Source organism: Pleurodeles waltl, chromosome 3_1 (genome assembly GCF_031143425.1).
Source record: "Pleurodeles waltl isolate 20211129_DDA chromosome 3_1, aPleWal1.hap1.20221129, whole genome shotgun sequence".
In the NCBI taxonomy this organism is placed as follows: Eukaryota; Metazoa; Chordata; class Amphibia; order Caudata; family Salamandridae; genus Pleurodeles; species Pleurodeles waltl.
The window spans coordinates 291,543,201-291,563,004 of NC_090440.1; the positions used below are offsets into that span (position 1 = coordinate 291,543,201).

The 19,804-nt window shown below is 44.0% G+C and overlaps 1 protein-coding gene across 1 annotated transcript; it reads left to right on the plus strand.

Annotated features, from left to right (window-relative positions):
- Positions 1 to 501: 501 nt before the first annotated feature.
- PIGBOS1 (PIGB opposite strand 1) lies at positions 502 to 17,648 on the plus strand. Its single transcript, XM_069222436.1, has 2 exons — positions 502 to 626; positions 17,190 to 17,648. The coding sequence occupies exon 2, from the start codon at positions 17,252 to 17,254 to the stop codon at positions 17,411 to 17,413; it is 162 nt and encodes a 53-aa protein (XP_069078537.1). The 5' UTR covers positions 502 to 626; positions 17,190 to 17,251; the 3' UTR covers positions 17,414 to 17,648.
- Positions 17,649 to 19,804: the final 2,156 nt, after the last annotated feature.

Genomic DNA, 19,804 nt, shown 5'->3' on the forward strand with positions numbered 1-19,804 from the left:
ACAGAAGAGGCTGTGCAAATTAGTCAAACACATCGTGGTTGATTGTAAAGTGAATTAATCGCGATATGGGTAGTGAAGGGTAGTTTCCTGGAGTGAGAGAGACGGATAATTATCTTTTATTTATTATGAATTAATGTTATAGCAAACAAGAAAAGGGCGTGGGGTAGTTGACGGTTCCCCAAGGAATAACACGGCCATCGAGCAACAGTGGCTTTAGGATGTTTGTGGACCACTAAGAGGTTTTGGTGAGTGGGGTTTTCACTGTTAAAGGCTGGATGATAATTTTATAGTCCGCATACGGGGAGATTGGGCTGGAAGATTACCTCCTAAAGGTAGTAGGCTTCTGAAGGGAAGTCAGAACTAGACGTAAACTGCAAAACAGTCTCTGGTGAGATGTTTCAAAGCAGTACAGAGAAGGTCATAGAAGTAGGACAGCCCTTTCCTCTTTAAGATGGCCGCTAATTTATTACAATAAGGTATTTGGCTTTTTGTCCCTCTTCTGTGTCAATTTCTCCAGTGCTCTGGAGAAGACGAAATATCCCGTCCTTGCGAGTGATCCGTTCTCTCGGAGGGCGCCATGATAAAGTCAGGCACGTGATAGTAGCGCGGGACAGGAACGTTAAGAGGTGAGTAGTACCGAGTTATTTGTTAACACTGATATAAACTAATCTAATCTATGACTAACAATCAGTAGCCACGATGGATGGGACACACGCTGGAAGCCGCTGTACTCTCTGTCGCAGAAATGGGATACAGGTTCTCAACCTAACACGTGTGGACTATCTTTAATGAACGTTTTATTGACCCTGGAAATGTAAAACAGTCCTTTGAGAAATCCCTTTCTGGGTGATTGAGAAACAGCAAGGGGGAACGTATGCGCCGAGGGAAATTTAGCCAACCCCTGACCCGTTCGACGAATAATATTCTTCTGTGGAGCAGCCAGTGAATGCACTAAGACAAAAAAATAACGTTCATAACTACAGATTTCTTCATGAAGCGAGGCACCTTAACAATTTCTGTCTTTTTAGCTACTGATGCTTTGCACGGTATGACATTGAGGCAGGTGTACTCGGGGGTTGGGTCGAGTCCCTCCTGTTCTCAGACCTGGTTACAATACGAAATTTCCTAGCTATCGTGAAGGAAAGTTTCAATTCTATTAAGGACACGGAGGCGAGGATTATGCAGATCTTTCTTCACTTTTTATTAATTAGCAAGTTCAAAGTTAAACACAATATGAACAGAAAAACTACAAGTTCCATGAAGCCGCTGCCATGGTAACCAGCATCCAATGAGGACCCTCCAATCACGTCCATATAAATATTCCCAGGTGCGTCAACCGTCCTCGACTTCACTGCAGAAAGAATCCTGGTAGAATCAATTGGTTGTAGCCTCGGAACCTACAAAAGATGATGATATTAGGGGCTATACTGATAAATAATGTCACAATGCGTAGTTATGAAAGAATGGAAACATATACGTTCTGAAACTGTAATGCCAAAGTACAAGCATAATAGTTATCAATTCCCTTTAATGAAAGTAAACATAAGAGCAAATATAAGAGAAATGTTTTGCAAAGATATATACCACCTCAGTACGAAGACCAGATCGGGTGGGAACAGACTCGTGAGTAGTATGTGGGTGGGATAATCCTCGCCTCCGTGTCCTTAATAGAATTGAAACTTTCCTTCACGATAGCTAGGAAATTTCGTATTCTATATCAGGACCGGAGGCGAGGATTATGCAGGTTCAAAGCTTACTCACCACCAGAGAGGCTGCATCATGAATTGGTTTAAAGTAAAAACGTTTAAAAGTAGATTCAGAAGACCAATCAGCCGCATGCATAATGTCTTCTAATCTACCACCCACCTGTACAGCCTTTGAAGCCATGGCTCCTCGAGTCGAATGGGCGCCAAACACCTGAATATTAATACCTGCCTCAGACAGGATCCATCTGACCCATCTGGCAATGGAAGGAGAAGAAACCGCCTTAAATGGTTTCTTTAAAGAAATCAATAATTGATTTTCTCCTGCAGGCCTAAGATTCACGGTCACTTCTTCATACACTTTAAGACATCTAACGACGCATAATTTTGGTGAATCAGGGAAAGCTGGGTAGGATACTGACCTGGTAAGATTCTTCGTTCTCCGTGAGATAGTAAAAGTGACTCCCTCTGGGGTAAAGATTCGAGATGAAACATCCAGAGCTCTGATATCTGATACCCGCTTACATGAGATGAGGCACAAAAGTATGGCTAATTTGGCGGACAATTCCTTTCTCGACAGAAGGTGATTATCCTGCCAAGAGGTTAACAGATTAAGAACTGTGTTGACATCCCATAGTTCTGCGTATCTGGGTTGAGGAGGCCTAGAGAGTCTAATACCCTTGAGAAGTTTACAAATCCAGGGGTGTTCCCCAATAGGGTGATTGTTCAGAGGGGGGTGGCCCGCAGAGATGGCTGAACGAAAAGAGTTGATCGTACAATAAGCTAGACCAGACTCCGCTAATTCTGCTAGGAAATTCATGATGTCTGTAATACTGGCCCCCACGGGATCACAGTGTTTGCCCACACACCAACTGGCCCATCTGTTCCATGCAGATCTATAGCGCTTGCATGTCCCAGGGGCCCATGCCTGCGCAATGAAGTTTTTAGCTGCTTGCGAAAGTCGGTAGTCTTGCCAACGATGCCTGAAATCTTCCAGGCCATGAGGAAAAGATGACCCTGAAGGACCAGGGGGTGATAAAGCCCCGACGGATCCCTGAGGATCGATGGAAAAACCGGGAGACGAAGAGGGCACTCGCAAGAGAGTTCCAGTAGAGTTGGGAACCACGCCTGAGATCTCCACCAGGGGGTTATTAGAATCACTGTCTCCTCCTGACGCCGCACCTGAGCTGCGACCCGCGGGATAAGAAGAAAAGGTGGGAAAGCATAACCCTGAAGCGTCCCCCAGTGCTGGAGAAACGCATCTACTGCCGCTGCTCCCGGATCCGGGCGCCAGCTGAAGTATAGGGGAAGATGAGCATTCCATCTGGAAGCAAAGAGGTCTACTGAGCAAGGACCCCAACGGGCCATGATCGCCTGAAAAATCGAAAGATGTAGTTGCCAATCGCTGGGGTCCGTGAGACACCGGGAATTCCAGTCCGCCCGAACATTCTGGGCTCCTGGGAGATATTCCGCTGTCACCGAGACTTGATGTTGAAGGCAAAAATGCCAAAAATCCTTTGCCAATTCCGCTAAGGCTCTCGATCGTGTGCCCCCTAAGCGATTTATGTATTGTACCGCCGATATATTGTCCATCCGTAGTAGCACTCTACATGAGACCCTGTCCCTCGTCAGAGACCTGATCGCAAACGATCCCGCAAGGAGCTCCAGACAATTGATATGCATGGTCAGTTCTTGCGGGGTCCAGCGTCCCCCAAACGAGACGTCCCCGCATCGAGCTCCCCATCCCTGGCGACTGGCGTCCGACTCTATTACCAGGTCTGGGGCGGCCCCGAAAATGGCTCTGCCATTCCATGCCTCCATGTGATCCAGCCACCAACGTAGTTCCGTGCTTGCCTCCTGAGACAGGGAGATGAGCTCGGAATACGTTACCCCTCGACGAAGGTGAAAGGCCTTCAGGCGCTGTAGGGCCCGGTAATGCAGGGGACCTGGAAAAATGGCCTGAATTGAGGAAGAAAGCAGACCGACCACTCTGGCTAATTGCCGTAGCGAGATGCTGTCGCGACGAAGGACTTTCCTGATTTCCTTTTTTATTTTGGATATCTTGGTCGTCGGAAGACTGAGGGACGCTGACCGAGAATCTATGCGGAAACCGAGAAAGATTAATGACTGGGTCGGAGAGAGCTCCGATTTTTGCTGATTGATGACGAAACCCAGATCCTGGAACAGAGCAATAGTTGTGTTCAGATTGAATAACAGTTGAGACCTGGATTGGTCCATTAAAAGGATGTCGTCCAGGTAAATGATGAGACGTATGCCTTGTGATCTCAGGGTTTCCACGACCGGTTTGAGGAGTTTGGTAAAGCACCACGGTGCTGAGGATAGCCCGAAAGGGAGAGTGGTGAATTCGAAGACCTGATCGTTCCAGAAAAATTGCAGGAACCTGCGATGAGGGGGAAATATAGGGACTGTGAGGTATGCGTCCTTGAGGTCTAGACGCACCATCCAGTCCCCTTGCAGGAGGAGGTCTCGGAGCATATGAATACCCTCCATTTTGAAATGTCTGTAAATGACCCAATCGTTGAAGGCCCGAAGATTGATAACAGGCCGAAACCCCTTGTCTTTCTTTTCTACCAAGAAGATGTTGCTTACGAAACCTGTGGGGTGAAGGGACGCTAAGGATATGGCGCCCTTGTGCAGAAGATCTTGAACTTCCAAGTCTATAAGCCTGGAGTTTTCTGCTGAGAACACTATCGGTGTTGGCAGAGAATCCTGACACGGGGAACCCCAGAATTCTATCTGGAACCCTGATACTGTCTGTAGAATCCATGCATCTGATGTAATGCGCCTCCAATTGTTCTTGAAAAAACGCAATCTCCCTCCGAAATCGCGAGGGGAAAAAGGGATAATCCTTACCAGAGGGACCTCCTGGGGCATTGGCTGCTCCACGTGCGATCCTAGAGTATCTGCCTCTCCCTCTTCCCCTGTTGGGGAAGAAAGTTCCCTGTCTGCCGTCACGCCAGCCGTTGTTTCGGGAGGCACCGGGGTCTTGTTGGTAAGGACGGCCGGAAGAGCGACCCCTGCCTCGCCCGGCCCCGCCAAAAACCTTCTTCGGAAAAATCTTTTTTATGGATGATTGGGCCTTATCGAGAGCCGAAAACGTAGCCACGAATTTGCCCAACTCCTTAACAAAAGGGTCACCAAATAAATTGCCCTGGGCAACAGCCCCTGCCTCCGAGTGAGAAAGTTCCCCTAATTTGGGGTCTATCTTGATTAATAAAGACCTGCGTCTTTCTGCCGAAATGGCACAGTTCGCATTGCCCAGAAGACAGACTGCTCTCTGGGCCCACCCTGCGATAATGTCTGTTTGAAGGGTAGTGTTTGATTGCTTGGCGCGTTCCGCCAATTGCATAATCTGAGTGAGGGGGCCCAGTATATCAAGAAGTTTATCCTGGCATGCCCTCCAGGAGCGGTCGATTCCCTTCTTGGGATCTTTAGTGTACTTGGCAAAAAATGTACACATTTTCGGGTCTATTTCCGGAGTAAAAGCAACCTTATCGGAAAGAAAAGGGCGTGGGCATTCCGCCCGTAAACGGGCACGCACTTCCTTGTCCAAAGGTTGCCTAATCTTGCTGGCCACATAGTCGGCCACCCTGTGGTCAGGATGCCACTCTGATGAACGCGGATGATAGATACCCTCCGGTTCAAACATATCAGAGTCCGAATCCCCCAGCTCCGAAGGATCTGGTAGCGAAGCGCCAGGACGCCAAGGACGGCCTGAGTCATCATCCTCAGAGGACCCGTCGTCTGAACCTTCTAAGATGCCTCTAGGTGACCCGCTATCAGGGTTCCATAGGTGGTGACTGAAATCACCCATTGCTCCGGGCAAACGGCCCTCCCGGGAGGGTAAACGCTTATGCGCGCGCGCACTCTTGGAGTGAGATAGAAATTCACTATCCTCCAGGTGCCCCGCGTCGCGCTTGCGCTGTTTCTTGGGAGCCGGAAGGGTAGAGGTAGTACCTTCCACTCCCGTCATACCAAACATGCCCGTCCCCTTGGAGACTTGTTCCATCAGTTTAGCGACGGTGTCCCTAAGGGGGGCCAACGCATGTGAAATTGCCTGTGAAAACAAAGCGTCCATCCCAGGGGGAAGGGCACTGTGCGAGGGACCCTCCCCTGGGGACATGTTGGTGAAAGGTTCATGTTCCTGAGAGGAGTGCATACTGAGGTTCAGACGAAAACAAAATAATGACAGAGAAAACACCCTATAGATTTTATAAAGGGTAATTCCCTACCCCCTCTGTTGTATTATAAATTATTTTCACAAGAAAAAAACTAAATTACTTCCCTTCGGGGTAATATCCTACCAATGAGGTGTCACAGGGCAGGGAAAACCAAGCAATTACAACTTTGTTACAAACAACTGTGAATAAAATTGGAAAAACCTTTGTAATTTCGAGCGTCGAGTTTAAAACACTCGAATCCCGAAAAAACGCTGCAAAAATACACCTCTGGCGCCCTCTAGTGGGCCCGACGTGTATTTATAAATAATAATAGAAACGAAGGAAAACAACGTGCGAAGCCCTGAAAGCAAATAGGCTAACGCGCTAGCAAACAAACATTAACTTCAAACCAAACTCTACTCGGAGGCAGAAAAAACGGCACTTATCTGACTTCGTAGCAGTGAAGAAAGAGGACGGTTGACGCACCTGGGAATATTTATATGGACGTGATTGGAGGGTCCTCATTGGATGCTGGTTACCATGGCGGCGGCTTCATGGAACTTGTAGTTTTTCTGTTCATATTGTGTTTAACTTTGAACTTGCTAATTAATAAAAAGTGAAGAAAGATCTGCATAATCCTCGCCTCCGGTCCTGATATAGAATTTAAAACTAATATTGTAACGGGTCAATTGCAGGCCCTGTATTAATGTCCTTAACATTTCCTGCAAAAACGCCGATCGATTTCCGATCTCTTCACGGCGATTGACGCGTGTCCCCGAGAGGTATGTGCTATTTTTATAATGTTGTATCTGATTTTATTTCTTACAGCATTTTTAATTTCCTGTTTTATTTTTTCTGTTTCGCCCTATTCATAGAGTGCCGCCCCTCACTTTTAACTGAACACTCCTCATTGGAATGCCATTTTTGTTCATCATTTATTTATTTAATTAATAGTTTTATGTAGCACTGCTGAACCCTGCGGCATATGATGCTGAACGGAAAACCAGATCTGATATAGGAACAGTGAAAATAATAGAACAATTGGACAAGAAACTAGTACTTCCTGAAATACATTGTCAATAGCTTTTAAAGCATGCTCTTCTTTTGAATTGAGTTGCCTGTCTCCATTTACTGCTACAAAGCCTGCTGCATCGTTCAGTGCAAGTCCTCTGCTTTTCATGCTGCAGTCCATTGTCAGGGGACCCTATTTGCTAATTTAATTTAGCAATCATGTCTGATTGTAAGCAGCCATTGTTCAGTTCAAGGCATGCACCCTTGCATTCTATACTTCTGTCCACTTTGAAATACAAGACTTACTCTAAGCGACCTCATTAATATCCCCTCTGAAACGCAACATGTTAAATAGAAGCGTGCATTATCCGCTCTCGTCATTGCAAACTGTGTGGACTAGCATTGTCCCGCAAGTCTGAGGAATGTAATATCTTGCCCTTTTCTTCGGTTGCTAAATCCAAACATTTGATCCCTCACGCCAATTCACAAAGTCGCAGGGATGCACCCGAAATGATTACTTAACCATACTGAAGCCCTCCTGTTCTTATACTTCTTGGATTGATTCCTACAGCCCCAAACCTACCTTGCTCTTTGCCCTTGTTGAGTCCGTCCAGTACATGGGTTCCCATATTTATTTAGCAAGCATATTGTTCACATATGCTATCCCTACATTGAATCTTGCTTCCTTTCAGAAGATGCTCCTCACAAATGATCATTGCTTCACTCTACAGCCCGAGTTCTTCTATCCTGGAGTTCCCCAGCAAGCAAGGCAGACCTCACAAAGAGGATTTTAATAATAACCTACTCCAGTCAAATTTAACAAAATAAGGTCACCCTGGTATATTTCACATTAGTATTTGCATTCTCCTGTCCTGGCGACAACTGAGCATTCCAACAGGTGGGTTGCAAACGCACAAAAGAGCAAATGAAACAAGTGTACCCCATTACATCAGGTCGAGCATGGAGGGTTTGTTCCCCTGGTGATAATTTTGAAATAAAAAATGGGTAAAATAGTGCCTTTGAGAGCATATTTTTTTAAAGAAGCAAACCATTTTATTTTTTACAAGGAGCTCCGAATGGCATCTGTTTTAGTAGTCCAATGTTGCGGTCTGGAGAGTGAGCCTGACTCTCCCGAGTGGTACTTATGGATGAAGTCATGCCACTTGCATTTACAGCACAATGTCCAAAAGTGGCTGTCAATACATAGGTTGAAAAGGCAGATCAAATACGGTGTATTTTAAAGAATACCTTCATCGTTAATTTTATTTTCCTGCTTTTTCCAAACAGATTCCTAGGCATAAAAATGGTAGTTCCTGGAAACTACAGTAGCAGATTCCTAGTCATCTGTATGAATGGGAACCTTCAGGACAGAATAATAAAATTAAAGTTACAGCGCACTCAATCTCATCCACTAAACCGCAGAGTTATCTCTCTGGGTAGACATATTTTATATGTTAGACCACAGTAATATTCATATCAAATGGCTCAATATTGATTTTGCTTTTCAATAAATTCTTAATCTCTACAGCAGCTCACCATTTTGTGATAAACTGTTGGGAGGTTTGCCCTTTTTTACAGGGCCACACTAGATGTTTTTTGCCTTTTTGTTGAAGGCTATTTTTACTGGCTTTAGAACTCGGTGCTCTTAACCCCCGCCTCGTTCAACATGGTGAAATTGGCATACCTCTAATTGGCTTATTTAACTTGCTGCCAGGTCCCTGGTATATGGTGCCCAAAGGTTATCCATGATGTGTAAGTTAAATGACACCAATGGGCTACAGCACTCATTGGATCAAACACTGTAGTGACAATGCAAACATGACTGTAGTCTTACCCTCTGAAGCCTGGCTGTGCAGGTTTAAACTGCAAACGTGACCAGTCAAAATAACCCCTTTGGACCGGCCAAAAACCCTCCTTTTAAATATTTGTCACCTCAAGTAATTAGCATTTTCAATGGGCTTGCATTATTGCATGCATTCTCACTTTGGTGACAGAAAGTACCATATTGTTACATGCACTTCATTGAACCAGGGCAATTTCGCCTTTAATTGGCTGTGAAAATGGTCTCATATGTTGTTCTGTCTACTGAGAAGAAGTACCTGTTACTATTTACATGGAAGGAGAATGGTGAAATAGATGGAGTGAAATTTTCCTTGAAAATTCAATTTTCTGTTATGTTGTTCTGTTTACTGTAAGCAAGCAAGTTGGTACCTGTTGTTATTTACATGGTAGGAGAAGGGTGAGGTGGCTGGAGTGATTGCCCAATATATGGAGATACCTCAACTAAGATGCGAAAGCACTATACGTACAGTATTCAGGATCCCTTCTTGCCTGACATCTGCTGACCCCTTCTTGCAATATACAGTCTGCATGAAACTTACAGGTAGCTGCCTCATTTATTCAGGTGTCCAATGTAAAACTTGCAGGCACACATTTTTGGGACAGTGTAAGGAAGTGCCTCTTTTTTGTATGGTCACCCCCAAGTTGTTCTACTATTGGTGCTGGTTTTTCGACTCTGAGAGTGTACTGTGGTTTCCTATCAGACCTAAGTTGCTAGTGCCCTGACCCTAAAGTGTATGTCAAATTGGCTCTACCTAGTTGTAAATGGCTAATTAACCTGTAAGTTGCTAGTAAATGGTCCCCTGGTCCCCAGAACAAGTAAGTGAGAAGGGTACCCCATGGCCTACAGCACTGATTGTGCCTGCCTGGAGATTCCTCATTGAAAGCAAATGCAAAGCCTTCACTTCCCCTGGGCGTATGTGTAAGTCATCCCTGTGGCAGGCCTACCAAGCCCTAAAGGCAGGGGGAAACATATGTCACAGGACATGTACTTTGCATGTCCTGACAGTAAAACACGCAAAACAAATGTTTTGAATGTGGGAAGACTTAGTCGCCAATTGGCGAGTACAGGGTTACATGCTGATCTCTCAGCTGTGCTAACTCGTGAACAGTGTGACCAAAGTAGGCCCTACAAGTAAGCAAATAACTCATGACATTATGCTCGACTTGTATCCCAAGTAGAAACTAATGTAACTTGTTGCATTGTGCAGCTTTAGCAAAGCTGCTACATAGTTGCCTTTAAAAGTCCTGTGTCTTCATTGACACACCTGGAGCTTGCTCCACATGACGACTTTCTGCCCTCCTGGAGGGTCAGGCCAGGGACCTGCAGGAAAGAGAACAGTCAGAGATTGCAGGCCATGGAGGTTTCACATCCCTCCTGCAGGCAGCCACTTGTGTGTTAGCCTCAAAAGGCAAGCTTCAAAGGTGAAGCACAGGGCGCAGAGAATGGGAAACAAGTTGCCAAACCTGTTTTCCCAGGGGTTATAGCCCTAAGGTAGCCATGCCCTGTGGGGTGGGCTGTTGAGGTCTGAATACTGAGAGAGGGGTCTTGCCACCTTGGAAGTGGGCAGAATGGTGCATCCAGAGATAGCCAAATGTGACACTCCACTAGAAGTAGTCACCAGGTGTGAGGTAACCTGGTAGCCCAGTGGTTACCAACCATATTCTGCTCTGAGGGCTCTTTCCAAGCATAAAGAGTGCGCGCTTGGCACCCAGGCATAAGAGTTCAATTGACTTGGAAGGAGGACTGAAGCAGGACTGCCCTGCTACTGCCATATCCTGATGAAGGAGAAGTCTCCTTCTGTTGCGTAGGCTCTCGTTATTCTAATGAGACTACTGGATGTAGGTCCCGCGGTGTGGGAGACTAAGTCTCATCCATGGTGGGTGACACCTGTAGCTCCAATCTGGGTTTTGCTCCAGCTAACTAGCAGTGCCTCATCTCTACCCAAGGATAGGGATGACTGGGCAGCCGGGCGCATGACATGCTTGGCTTCTCAGGGAAGTCGTGGTCACTCAGGTCTCATCCGTTGCTCTCATTTACAATTCAGTCCCATATATAAATGACAAACAGAAGCAGTATATGTTTCAATAATGAGTTTAATTAATAAAAGAACTGCATCTTAGATAGCAAAGCTGCAATAACCAGGACGACACAACATGACAGTATTAAAATTGTGACGAGAAGAGTGAAGCATAAAAACAATGCTATCATATTGTCACTATAATCAATGGACTAGCTCCTACCTAGGCTATGATAGAGCACAGCATGTTAAGCTCTAATTCTGCCCTACAGGTTCCCCTGGGAAGACATCCACCCCCATACCTGTGCAAATGCCTGCGGTCTGCATTAGCATCTGTAGCAAAGCATTCAGCAATCCGCATACAGTCGTGGTTCCCTGGCTGGAATGTGTGTTTTCTACGAATGTTGGAGACTAAACTTCTACCACGTTCACCAGCAATGTTCCGTGCTGTAGCCTTGGAAGAAGTACAGAGTGATCAAGGATGTCTTGTTTGAGAACGGAGTGCTGGTCTAGGCAAAAACAGTTAGATAAATTGAAAATAAAACAAGACCATAAAACTGGTTATTGTCACAATAAGACAAAGCTGAATAAAATATATCTAGGTCAAAATGCACAGCGGCCTAGTGTGTTAAAATAACGTGCATGGAGCTATAACTAAAATGACTACACAACACTTCAAGAGCCCAGTCAAGCCAAGAGAACCCCATTGGCCAGTTGACTGTCCTGTTTGCAGCAGAGAGACACAACAGCTGAAGAAGCATACTGGGGCAAGTTGGTAGCCCAAAGTCTTGAAATCACCACTACTGCGGCCTCCAGCAGTAAGGACCAAGACCCGGTGCACAGAGTTGCACCTGAGTTCGCTGGGCCCAGAAGTGCTGCCAGAGAGTTGGAACTTATTGACCAAATAAGAATTGGCTTGTGACCACAACAGCCGCCGACTGGTAGTCCAGTGGTAACTGGACTTTGGCCAGACTAGAGATGACCTAGTGGGACATTGATCCTGCAACCAGGACCACTCATTATCTTTGTGGACCAAGGAATCCCTTCAGGAAGATCCCAGTTGACCGCATTACATTCACATCATCCTTTGAGTATCTTCAGCATCCTTCATCACTCGTATCAGAACCACTCCATAGGAATCCATTGCAATACAGAAAAAGTGCCTTGAGCTAATTAAGGACTGCTTCTTTTGTGAAGGTAACTGTACTTGAGGACCTTTCTGGTCACTCTGATTAGCTCCCTGCCAGAGTTGGTCGCCCCAACCCCATTGAAACTTAACCTAAGTTTTCTTTGAGAAAGTTTAAGTGTCCAGTTCATTGACTTTGCCAAGGCTTGTTATATACAGTGCTCTCTACACGAGATGGGTACTAGCGTGCTTTAATAGGAACAACCATAGAGAAGTTTGGAAGGCAAACAAGAGTATTCGAAAAGTGAGCATGAAATCCTTGTTTTAATAAATAGTAGTAACAGAAAGCACACAACACACCCAATGGCACCATTGCAAAGTGGCATCATATGTTGTTTGAGCAAATGGTTCAGCATCAGAGGAGATAAATGTGGAGGAAATTGTATGTAGGTTAGATGTCATAGTAAAAATTAAGGCATTGCTGGGTTTTATTCTACAACCATTAAATTGGGGAAGAGATTTAGGTGAGTTTGACACCAGCACCGTCTCCCCCTTCGTTCACCAGAGGCTTTGTTTCTTCAAATTCTTCACATCTGCTCCAGGTGTTCGCAGATGGTGCTGTTCAGGGATTATCTTCACACTACACAGTCTGTTTATGAAGATTCTAGTTTTAGTTGAACTGTTCACATTTCTCCTGGCACGTCTAGTACCTTTTAGAGTCTGGACATAAGACTTTGAGCTAGTGACCCCAGTTCATATGTTATTTCTCCTCACCTTTTTGCCACTGCACTGAGTTGCACTGACCTCTTCCTGCCCTGACACGCCCCATAATGACAGACTATTTACCCACCAATCATTGTGCTTCTGTGCAGCTTCTGCCTCTAAGGTAGAGACTCCAGTTACTCCACATTTATTTAATTGTAGGCATTAGCGTGCCTGTTTTTACAGGAGGTGCCTGACTCCTGGTGCCGTATTGAGAAGGCTGTTGCCTCTCTTTCATTCATTTTATAATTTTTTTTTTTTTACTTGTTTCCTTTAATTAGTTTTAATTTACCAGTATTATTCTTCTCAGAGGGGGTCCTGGGGAAGAACAGAGGGGTTGCTGAACCCCCTTTCATATATTATTTGTCCTCCCCTTTTTGCCATCACCCTGAGTTGCACTGACCTCTTCACTCCCTGACGCGCCCCCTGATGATGAGCTGCTTAACCACCTTCATTGCACATCTGTGCAGTGGGCATGCCAGAGGCATGCCTAAGGGAAGCCCATCTACACCCGAATTGCACCACGTGCTGGAACCCCTGCCCATTTTTCTTCAGTGGTGTCTCCGCTACTGAGGTACTTGAGGGAGGAACTGGTGGCACTAAACAAGTCAGGTAAGAACCTATCGTCCTTGAGCCATATTTTTTGTCTGAAACAGTGAAATACACTTCATGCAGCCTAACTCTTATGAATCACACCACCCAATGAAATCATCTAATCATGCCAGACCTCGCTACTACAGTGGTCACGCACAAGGTTTTTGCACATTCCCTGCTTCTCGCCAGATCATTAATAAAGCATAAATGCAAATTTACTGAGTTTTTACATGCCCATAAGCCAGACATCACGCTGTCATGGAAACGTGGGCTGATCTAGCTTCTGGCCCTGACTTGGTCCAGGTGATTCCAGCAGGATTCTCTATTTTTTTAGATATATAAATAGATTAGGTAAGCGGATTGGCAGGTTGGTGATGGTTCTTTGTGCCAACATACTGCATCCTTCTTATCAGTTCCTAGTAGCTCTGACTGTGAAGCTCTCTTATTTCATATAGAACTTACAAAAAGCTATACTTTTAAAGGGCTATTGCTATATCGTCCACCTGGCATTAGGACCTCCTTTGTACATGTCATTAGTCCTCTGCTTGAATCAAGCTTTAATTGTACAGGTTTGACGTCTTAGGAGACTTCAATTTTTATTTGGAGAACACTGCTGACAAAGACACAGATCTTTTGGTCGACATAATGGCCAGTTTAGGTCTTCATCAGTTGGTGAACCTTCCTACCCATGTTGCAGGTCATACATTAGATGGCATCTTCTCCAATAAGCACTCCCTTTACTTCACTACCTCATTGCCATTAACATGGTCAGATCATAGTGCAGTCATGTTCTCCATTAAGGTACCTTGCTCGCAATCTAGAAATGGGATTACTCCCACGGTCAGTAAGGGTTGAACCTGGCACAAAATTGAGCCCTCAAACTTTAATAGGGTGCTGTCCAGTTCTAAGCCCACTGCTTTTAGCTTTTAAGGATATCAAATCGGCCATACTGAACTACTTGTCATACGTAGGTCCGGCGATGGATTTGCTTCCTCCTGAAAAAAATCCATACTAACCTGAGAAATAATCCATCAGAACCCTGGTTCGCAGGTAGATTCCGAGCTAAGAAACCGCTCTGTAGGTGACACAAGCAGAGATTAAATTGAGATCCACTGGTGAGAAAGTTGTACACACAATTAATCGTGGACTATAAGACTGATTCTAGAGGGGAAAAAAGCAATACTTCACTAATAAAATTCATCAATCAAAGAACTCTCCTAAAGTTAAAAAAAAAAAAAAAAAAAAAACAACTCACCCAGAATCACAATAATAACTGCAGCCTAGCCTTCTGTAATACTTGTGCGGGCTGTTTCCAGGCTGAAGGGTAGGATGTTTTTAATACTTTTGTGACAAATAAACATTTAACTCGGTAATCCCTTTTCATCCAGGAAGTCCCATCTAGTCCTGAAAGCCTAAATGCCTTTTCCCTGCTCAGCACTGAGCAAGTATTAAGCCTAACTAAGACCATTAAGTAAACATTTCTCCCTCCACCCCACAAGACCTATGTCCACCTAAAATAATACATCTTACCCCTGAAATTCTGAGTACTTATCTGGCCAAAATCTTTATTGAGATAATGAATACAGGACATTTTCCTGTAGAATGGAAGAAAGCCTCCATTCTTCCTCTCATCAAGAAACCAAACCTTAATCCACAAAAGCCCAGTAGCGGTAGGCTTATTTCCTGACTACCTTTTCCAGCTAAAATATTAGAAAAGGCATTACATCTTGAACATGCCTTTTTTTATTGATGCCAACAAGCATTTGCACTACACACAATTTGGATTTGTGGGTGCTTCCAGTACCGAGTCAGCTCTGATTGTCGTTTCATGGGAGTTGAGATCCACACTTGATGAGGGGGTAAGGTCGCCGTTATCCTGTTGGATCTTTCAGCGGCATTCAACATGGTCATTCCTTGCCTATTGATTGACCAGCTTTTCAGTCTTCACATGAAATTTTTCCTCTCGGAGAGGGAACGATTTGTAGCCGTGAGCGAATTTGTGTCTGACGTTTTCCATCTGCCATGTGGGGTGCCCTAGGGCTCCTCCCTGAGCCCCACTCCTTTCAATCTTTGTCGCCCCACTGGTCAGGCTCATCAAATCTTTCACATTTTCTCTTGTCATAGGCTGACGATACACAAATAGTGGTATCAGTATCCAGAAATCCAGAGGATTGTATGAGACGGATAAACAATTGGATGAAAATCAACTGTCTTAAATTAAACAACTAGAAAACTAAGGTGCTTCTCTTGGGCAGTGACACCGCCTACTGGACACCCATCTCGTGACCGCAAGAACTGGGCTCAGTGCCCATGCTCGTGAAGAAAGTTAGAAATGTGGGTATTGTATTTGACAGGAGACTGACCCGCAGAGATCAGGTCAACGTCCTAGCCCGCTCAGTTTTCTTTATTTTAAAAATCATCAGGAAGGTACATTCTTTCATTACCACGGACCTTCAGAAAACCATAGTAAATGCACTTGCCATATCCAAACTGGACTCCTGTAATGCTCCTTTCCTAAATGTTCAACACAGATCTCTTCACAAACTGCAGAATGTATCTGCACGTTTTCTACTAGGAGTTCCTAAACACCAACCTGCACCTAAGGCCTTTATTAAGCTCCACGGGCTTCCTATATATGAAAAGGATAGAATCCAAGGCCCTTTGCACTGCCTTCAAAGCCTTACACAATTCTGTCCCTGAATATTTGAGGAAAAAATTCGCCTGGTACTCTCCACCCAGAAGCTCAGTTCCTCCACAGCCAAATATATGTTTGTCCCAGAGTTCAAATAAGTCTCTTGGGGGAGGCGTTGGAGGAGAGGGGGGGAGGGGGCAGTTGGATTGGAAGTGGGGTGGTGGTGGTGGAGGAGGAGGAATGGAAGATTCATTACGCAAACTGCTAAATTGTTGAACTCACTCCCGTGCAGCAGAAGGTAAGTCCAAACCTGCCTTCCATGAGGAAATCCCTTAAAACTTGGCTTTTCAGCAATTCATTTATCAGGCTCATCCTCAGACAGAATCAGGCATTCAATCGGTTTACACATTTGAAAAATGAAATCAGTTCGGCTATGTTGATAAGTCTGCCTCCTCTAACTGGGAAATGAACTCCACAGCAGTTTAGGAGCTTTATGGGCCAGAACACTTTCCACTTTCTGTACATTTAAAAGTTTAACCAAAAAACGTTTCAGTTTTTACTTATCCAGATATTTAGGGCTCGTGAAAGCCTCCAACGAAGCCTTCTAGAGATTGCAGACCACATTTAAAAAATCTGTATGCCAATGTTTGTAAGTCCTAAATACGTTTCTTCCCACTTAGTGCCCTTTATTAAGTTAAATTAAATAGCAGCTTTAAAGTGCTGTCCTAGAGTTCGTTGGAAATTGCTAATATGTGGGCAGATACTGTGTTTACCTTGCTTTTTCCACCGCAATCATTGTGTTTGAGTACATGAAGCTGATAGTTTGAGTTAACAACCACTTTACTCTTTTAAAAGATAATTTAAAGATCATCCAACTGTTCGGGGTGCCGTCTACCAGAGAAGTGAAGGGAAAATGGCTTTGATTTTGTCACCCTGCATTGAACGTCATTAGGGCTCCGGGCGCAAGTTAAAAGTGCAGCCACTGCCTTTTGCTGTGGCACTATAGCATATGTGGTCCGAAGACATTTCATTAAACTGCATCAGTCATAATACAGGAACAGCATACTGGATTTACACAATTAGGTCATTTGAGATCAACACACTGTCAGAAACCAACTTACTTCTGAACAGAGCATCAAAGATTGCATGGTTCCGTTTTAATGTGTTTGAAAGTTTGTAACCCTTGTGCTAGACTACCTCATATCTGATACATCACCAACCCTAATGCAAGCCTGTATTATGTCAATGACTATAAGTCTGCAATGGAGCTCAATATAGTAAGGCCAATTTCCTGCCTTGTTTATTTTATTTTTTCTCCAGATTTGAAGATTTTACTTTTGTTCCAGTCCAAGTTCCAGAATATCTGCATTCCAGTCTCTGAAATGTTTCGTAGATTTACTGTACCCCAGATGCTTTTAGCCTCTCTCGTTGGCATAGCAGGAGGATTCTACATTTATAAACCAATCTATGAACAGTATTATTGGGATAACAGGACAACAAAAGAAACAGAAGATAAACCACAAGAGGAAAAGAATCAAAAGTGATGTGAAAACAATGTGGACGATCCATATATATCAACAGTGCAGGGATGTCTTTAAAAATCGTTAGTAAGTGGAGATGCAGAAAGAAAATTGGTACTGTCCTCAATCAATAAGGTTCAATGCATAAAAGGACATAATTTGTTTATTTGTAACCATGCATGCATTTAAAATAAGAATATGGTTTCTATGGTATTGTACCTGACAGTTAAATTCTATTAAAGATAACTGAGTACTGTGATTATCTTTCTTTACTTTTCCAATTCCGTAACAAAATAGAAACAGTCAGTAGCTACATCTCACAACAACTCCGCTTTCAACAGTAATATGTTTGGTTAATAAACTATTGACTTTGACTGCAAGGCCATCATCCTCATTCTAAACAAGAATTTGCAATGCAGTGGGTCTCACATTTGCTCGAGTTAGAGCTATTGGCATTGTAAATTCATAACTGGACTTTCCTTGCCACATAAATTGGTCAACTCTGCCTGCAAATTAGTGTTTCTTAGAATGCAACATTCTAAAAAACAATATAATGCAAATTTGAGCTAACTTGCACTTCAGGCAATCTTATATCATCAAGGCCTTTGTAATAAGGTCTTTGAAACTTATTTGCTGCTGGATTGAATGCAATGGCAAGGGAATGTTGGCAATTAAATGTATCACACAATTAACTTTCACTCAAGCAGCGACTTGTGACATAAGTTAAATAACAAAAAAACGGCTTGGGAGGGGTGGTGGGGATGGCAGGCACAAACAGGAAACTGAGGCACAGATGGGAGGTGCTTGGGACGGCAGTGCGAGCCGATTCAAAGCGCCATAGCTGCTATGATCACGAGGAGAGACAGAAAAAAAAAGTTCGCTCACATGAAACGTATCAGCAATTGTGCGATAATCCATGTAACAAGAATAGTCTGCAAGGCAGTAACAAAACCGCCGCCAAGGCGGGACAAACATAACGCGTTTACCAACGCCCTCAAAGGGATTTTTGAAAGACAAGCCCACAAACAGATGAAAGTGATGGGTGTGGTTAAAAGCCCACAATACTTACAACAGGTCGGAATCACTTGCGCTCGACCCAAAAACAGGCCACCACCATGAGCCAGGAGTACCCAAATAGAAGAGCCATATTAGAAAGGTCTACGTTTTCCATTGTACACCAGATGGCACTGAATATTTTACACTGGTCTTTACATAAAGATTGGACATACTAAAGTTGCTTTCAAACTCTTGGCTTTTTGGACGCTTCGCTCATACAACTGTTTATTTGTACTTTCACTAAATATATTTTAAACACCATTATGTAGGAATATACTGTTAAATTATTATGCGCGTCATTTATTACAACATGCATTTTCAATGCTGTAGTTTACCTCACGGAGAAAGTTCTCTCTAGGGAGCTCCTCCATACTATAATGCTAACCTTCCTTTTATTTACAATAAACTGTTTTCCATTGTTACTATGGCGACATGGCCACCGCTCTAAAGCTGTGTGAGGCACTGTGGGAAACAGTCCTGCACAATCACGCACACCTAGACTACCACAAGAATGACTCCTTTGTAATGACTGGTAGGAGTACGAGGGACAAAAGGGCAATCTTCATTACCCTTAGTTCATCTTGCCCTCGTCACAGCCATTACATTACCCATCCTCATTTCAGTCATTTGACTGTATGTACAGAAGGAGCCAGGAGTGCCAGTACCTTTTATTCCACCCATGTTGAGTGGTGGGGTCAGCCTTCTTAGGTCCTCCTGTTTTGTTGCTGTCATGAGAAGATGTAGTGTTAACGCGAAGAGCTGTCGACTTTGAAGTTGGTGAATCAAGTTTGAGTCTCGGTGTCAGCTCAACATTCTGTGATTCTGGGCAAATCACTTATTCTCCCTGAGCCTTAAGGCTATATAAAACGACAACTACAAAAAAATGAGGTGATATTACCTTATTTGTAATGGCTGTGACCAGGACCCACGGTGCTAAGAGTAATGAAGTTAATGTTTTCTGCTTTGGCCCCCATGTTATGTATGTCATCTGTGGGAAAGAGGCCACGTAATGTAATTTGCAGTGATGTCATAATCGAGATAATTGGTGGTTTGAAAGCCTAAAATATCCTCTCTGTTTTAGCTCATAGAATGCTGGCAATTACGCAGACATGCTGAGGCCTTCCATTATTGTTGCTTCAAGGTTGTTCTTAACTTTAGCTTTCAGATGGATAATGTAAATACAGATCAAGTTGGTCTGTGTCTTTGTCAGTATATCTGTGATAGTGTACTGACTACTACACTCGTCCTATGTTAAAATTAGTACAAAAATGTTAAACTAAAACAATAAACATTACCTTTTGGACTTTCCTTCTTGTTGAACCCTTTCTCTTGATAAAGCTTGTTCTTTCCATACGACAT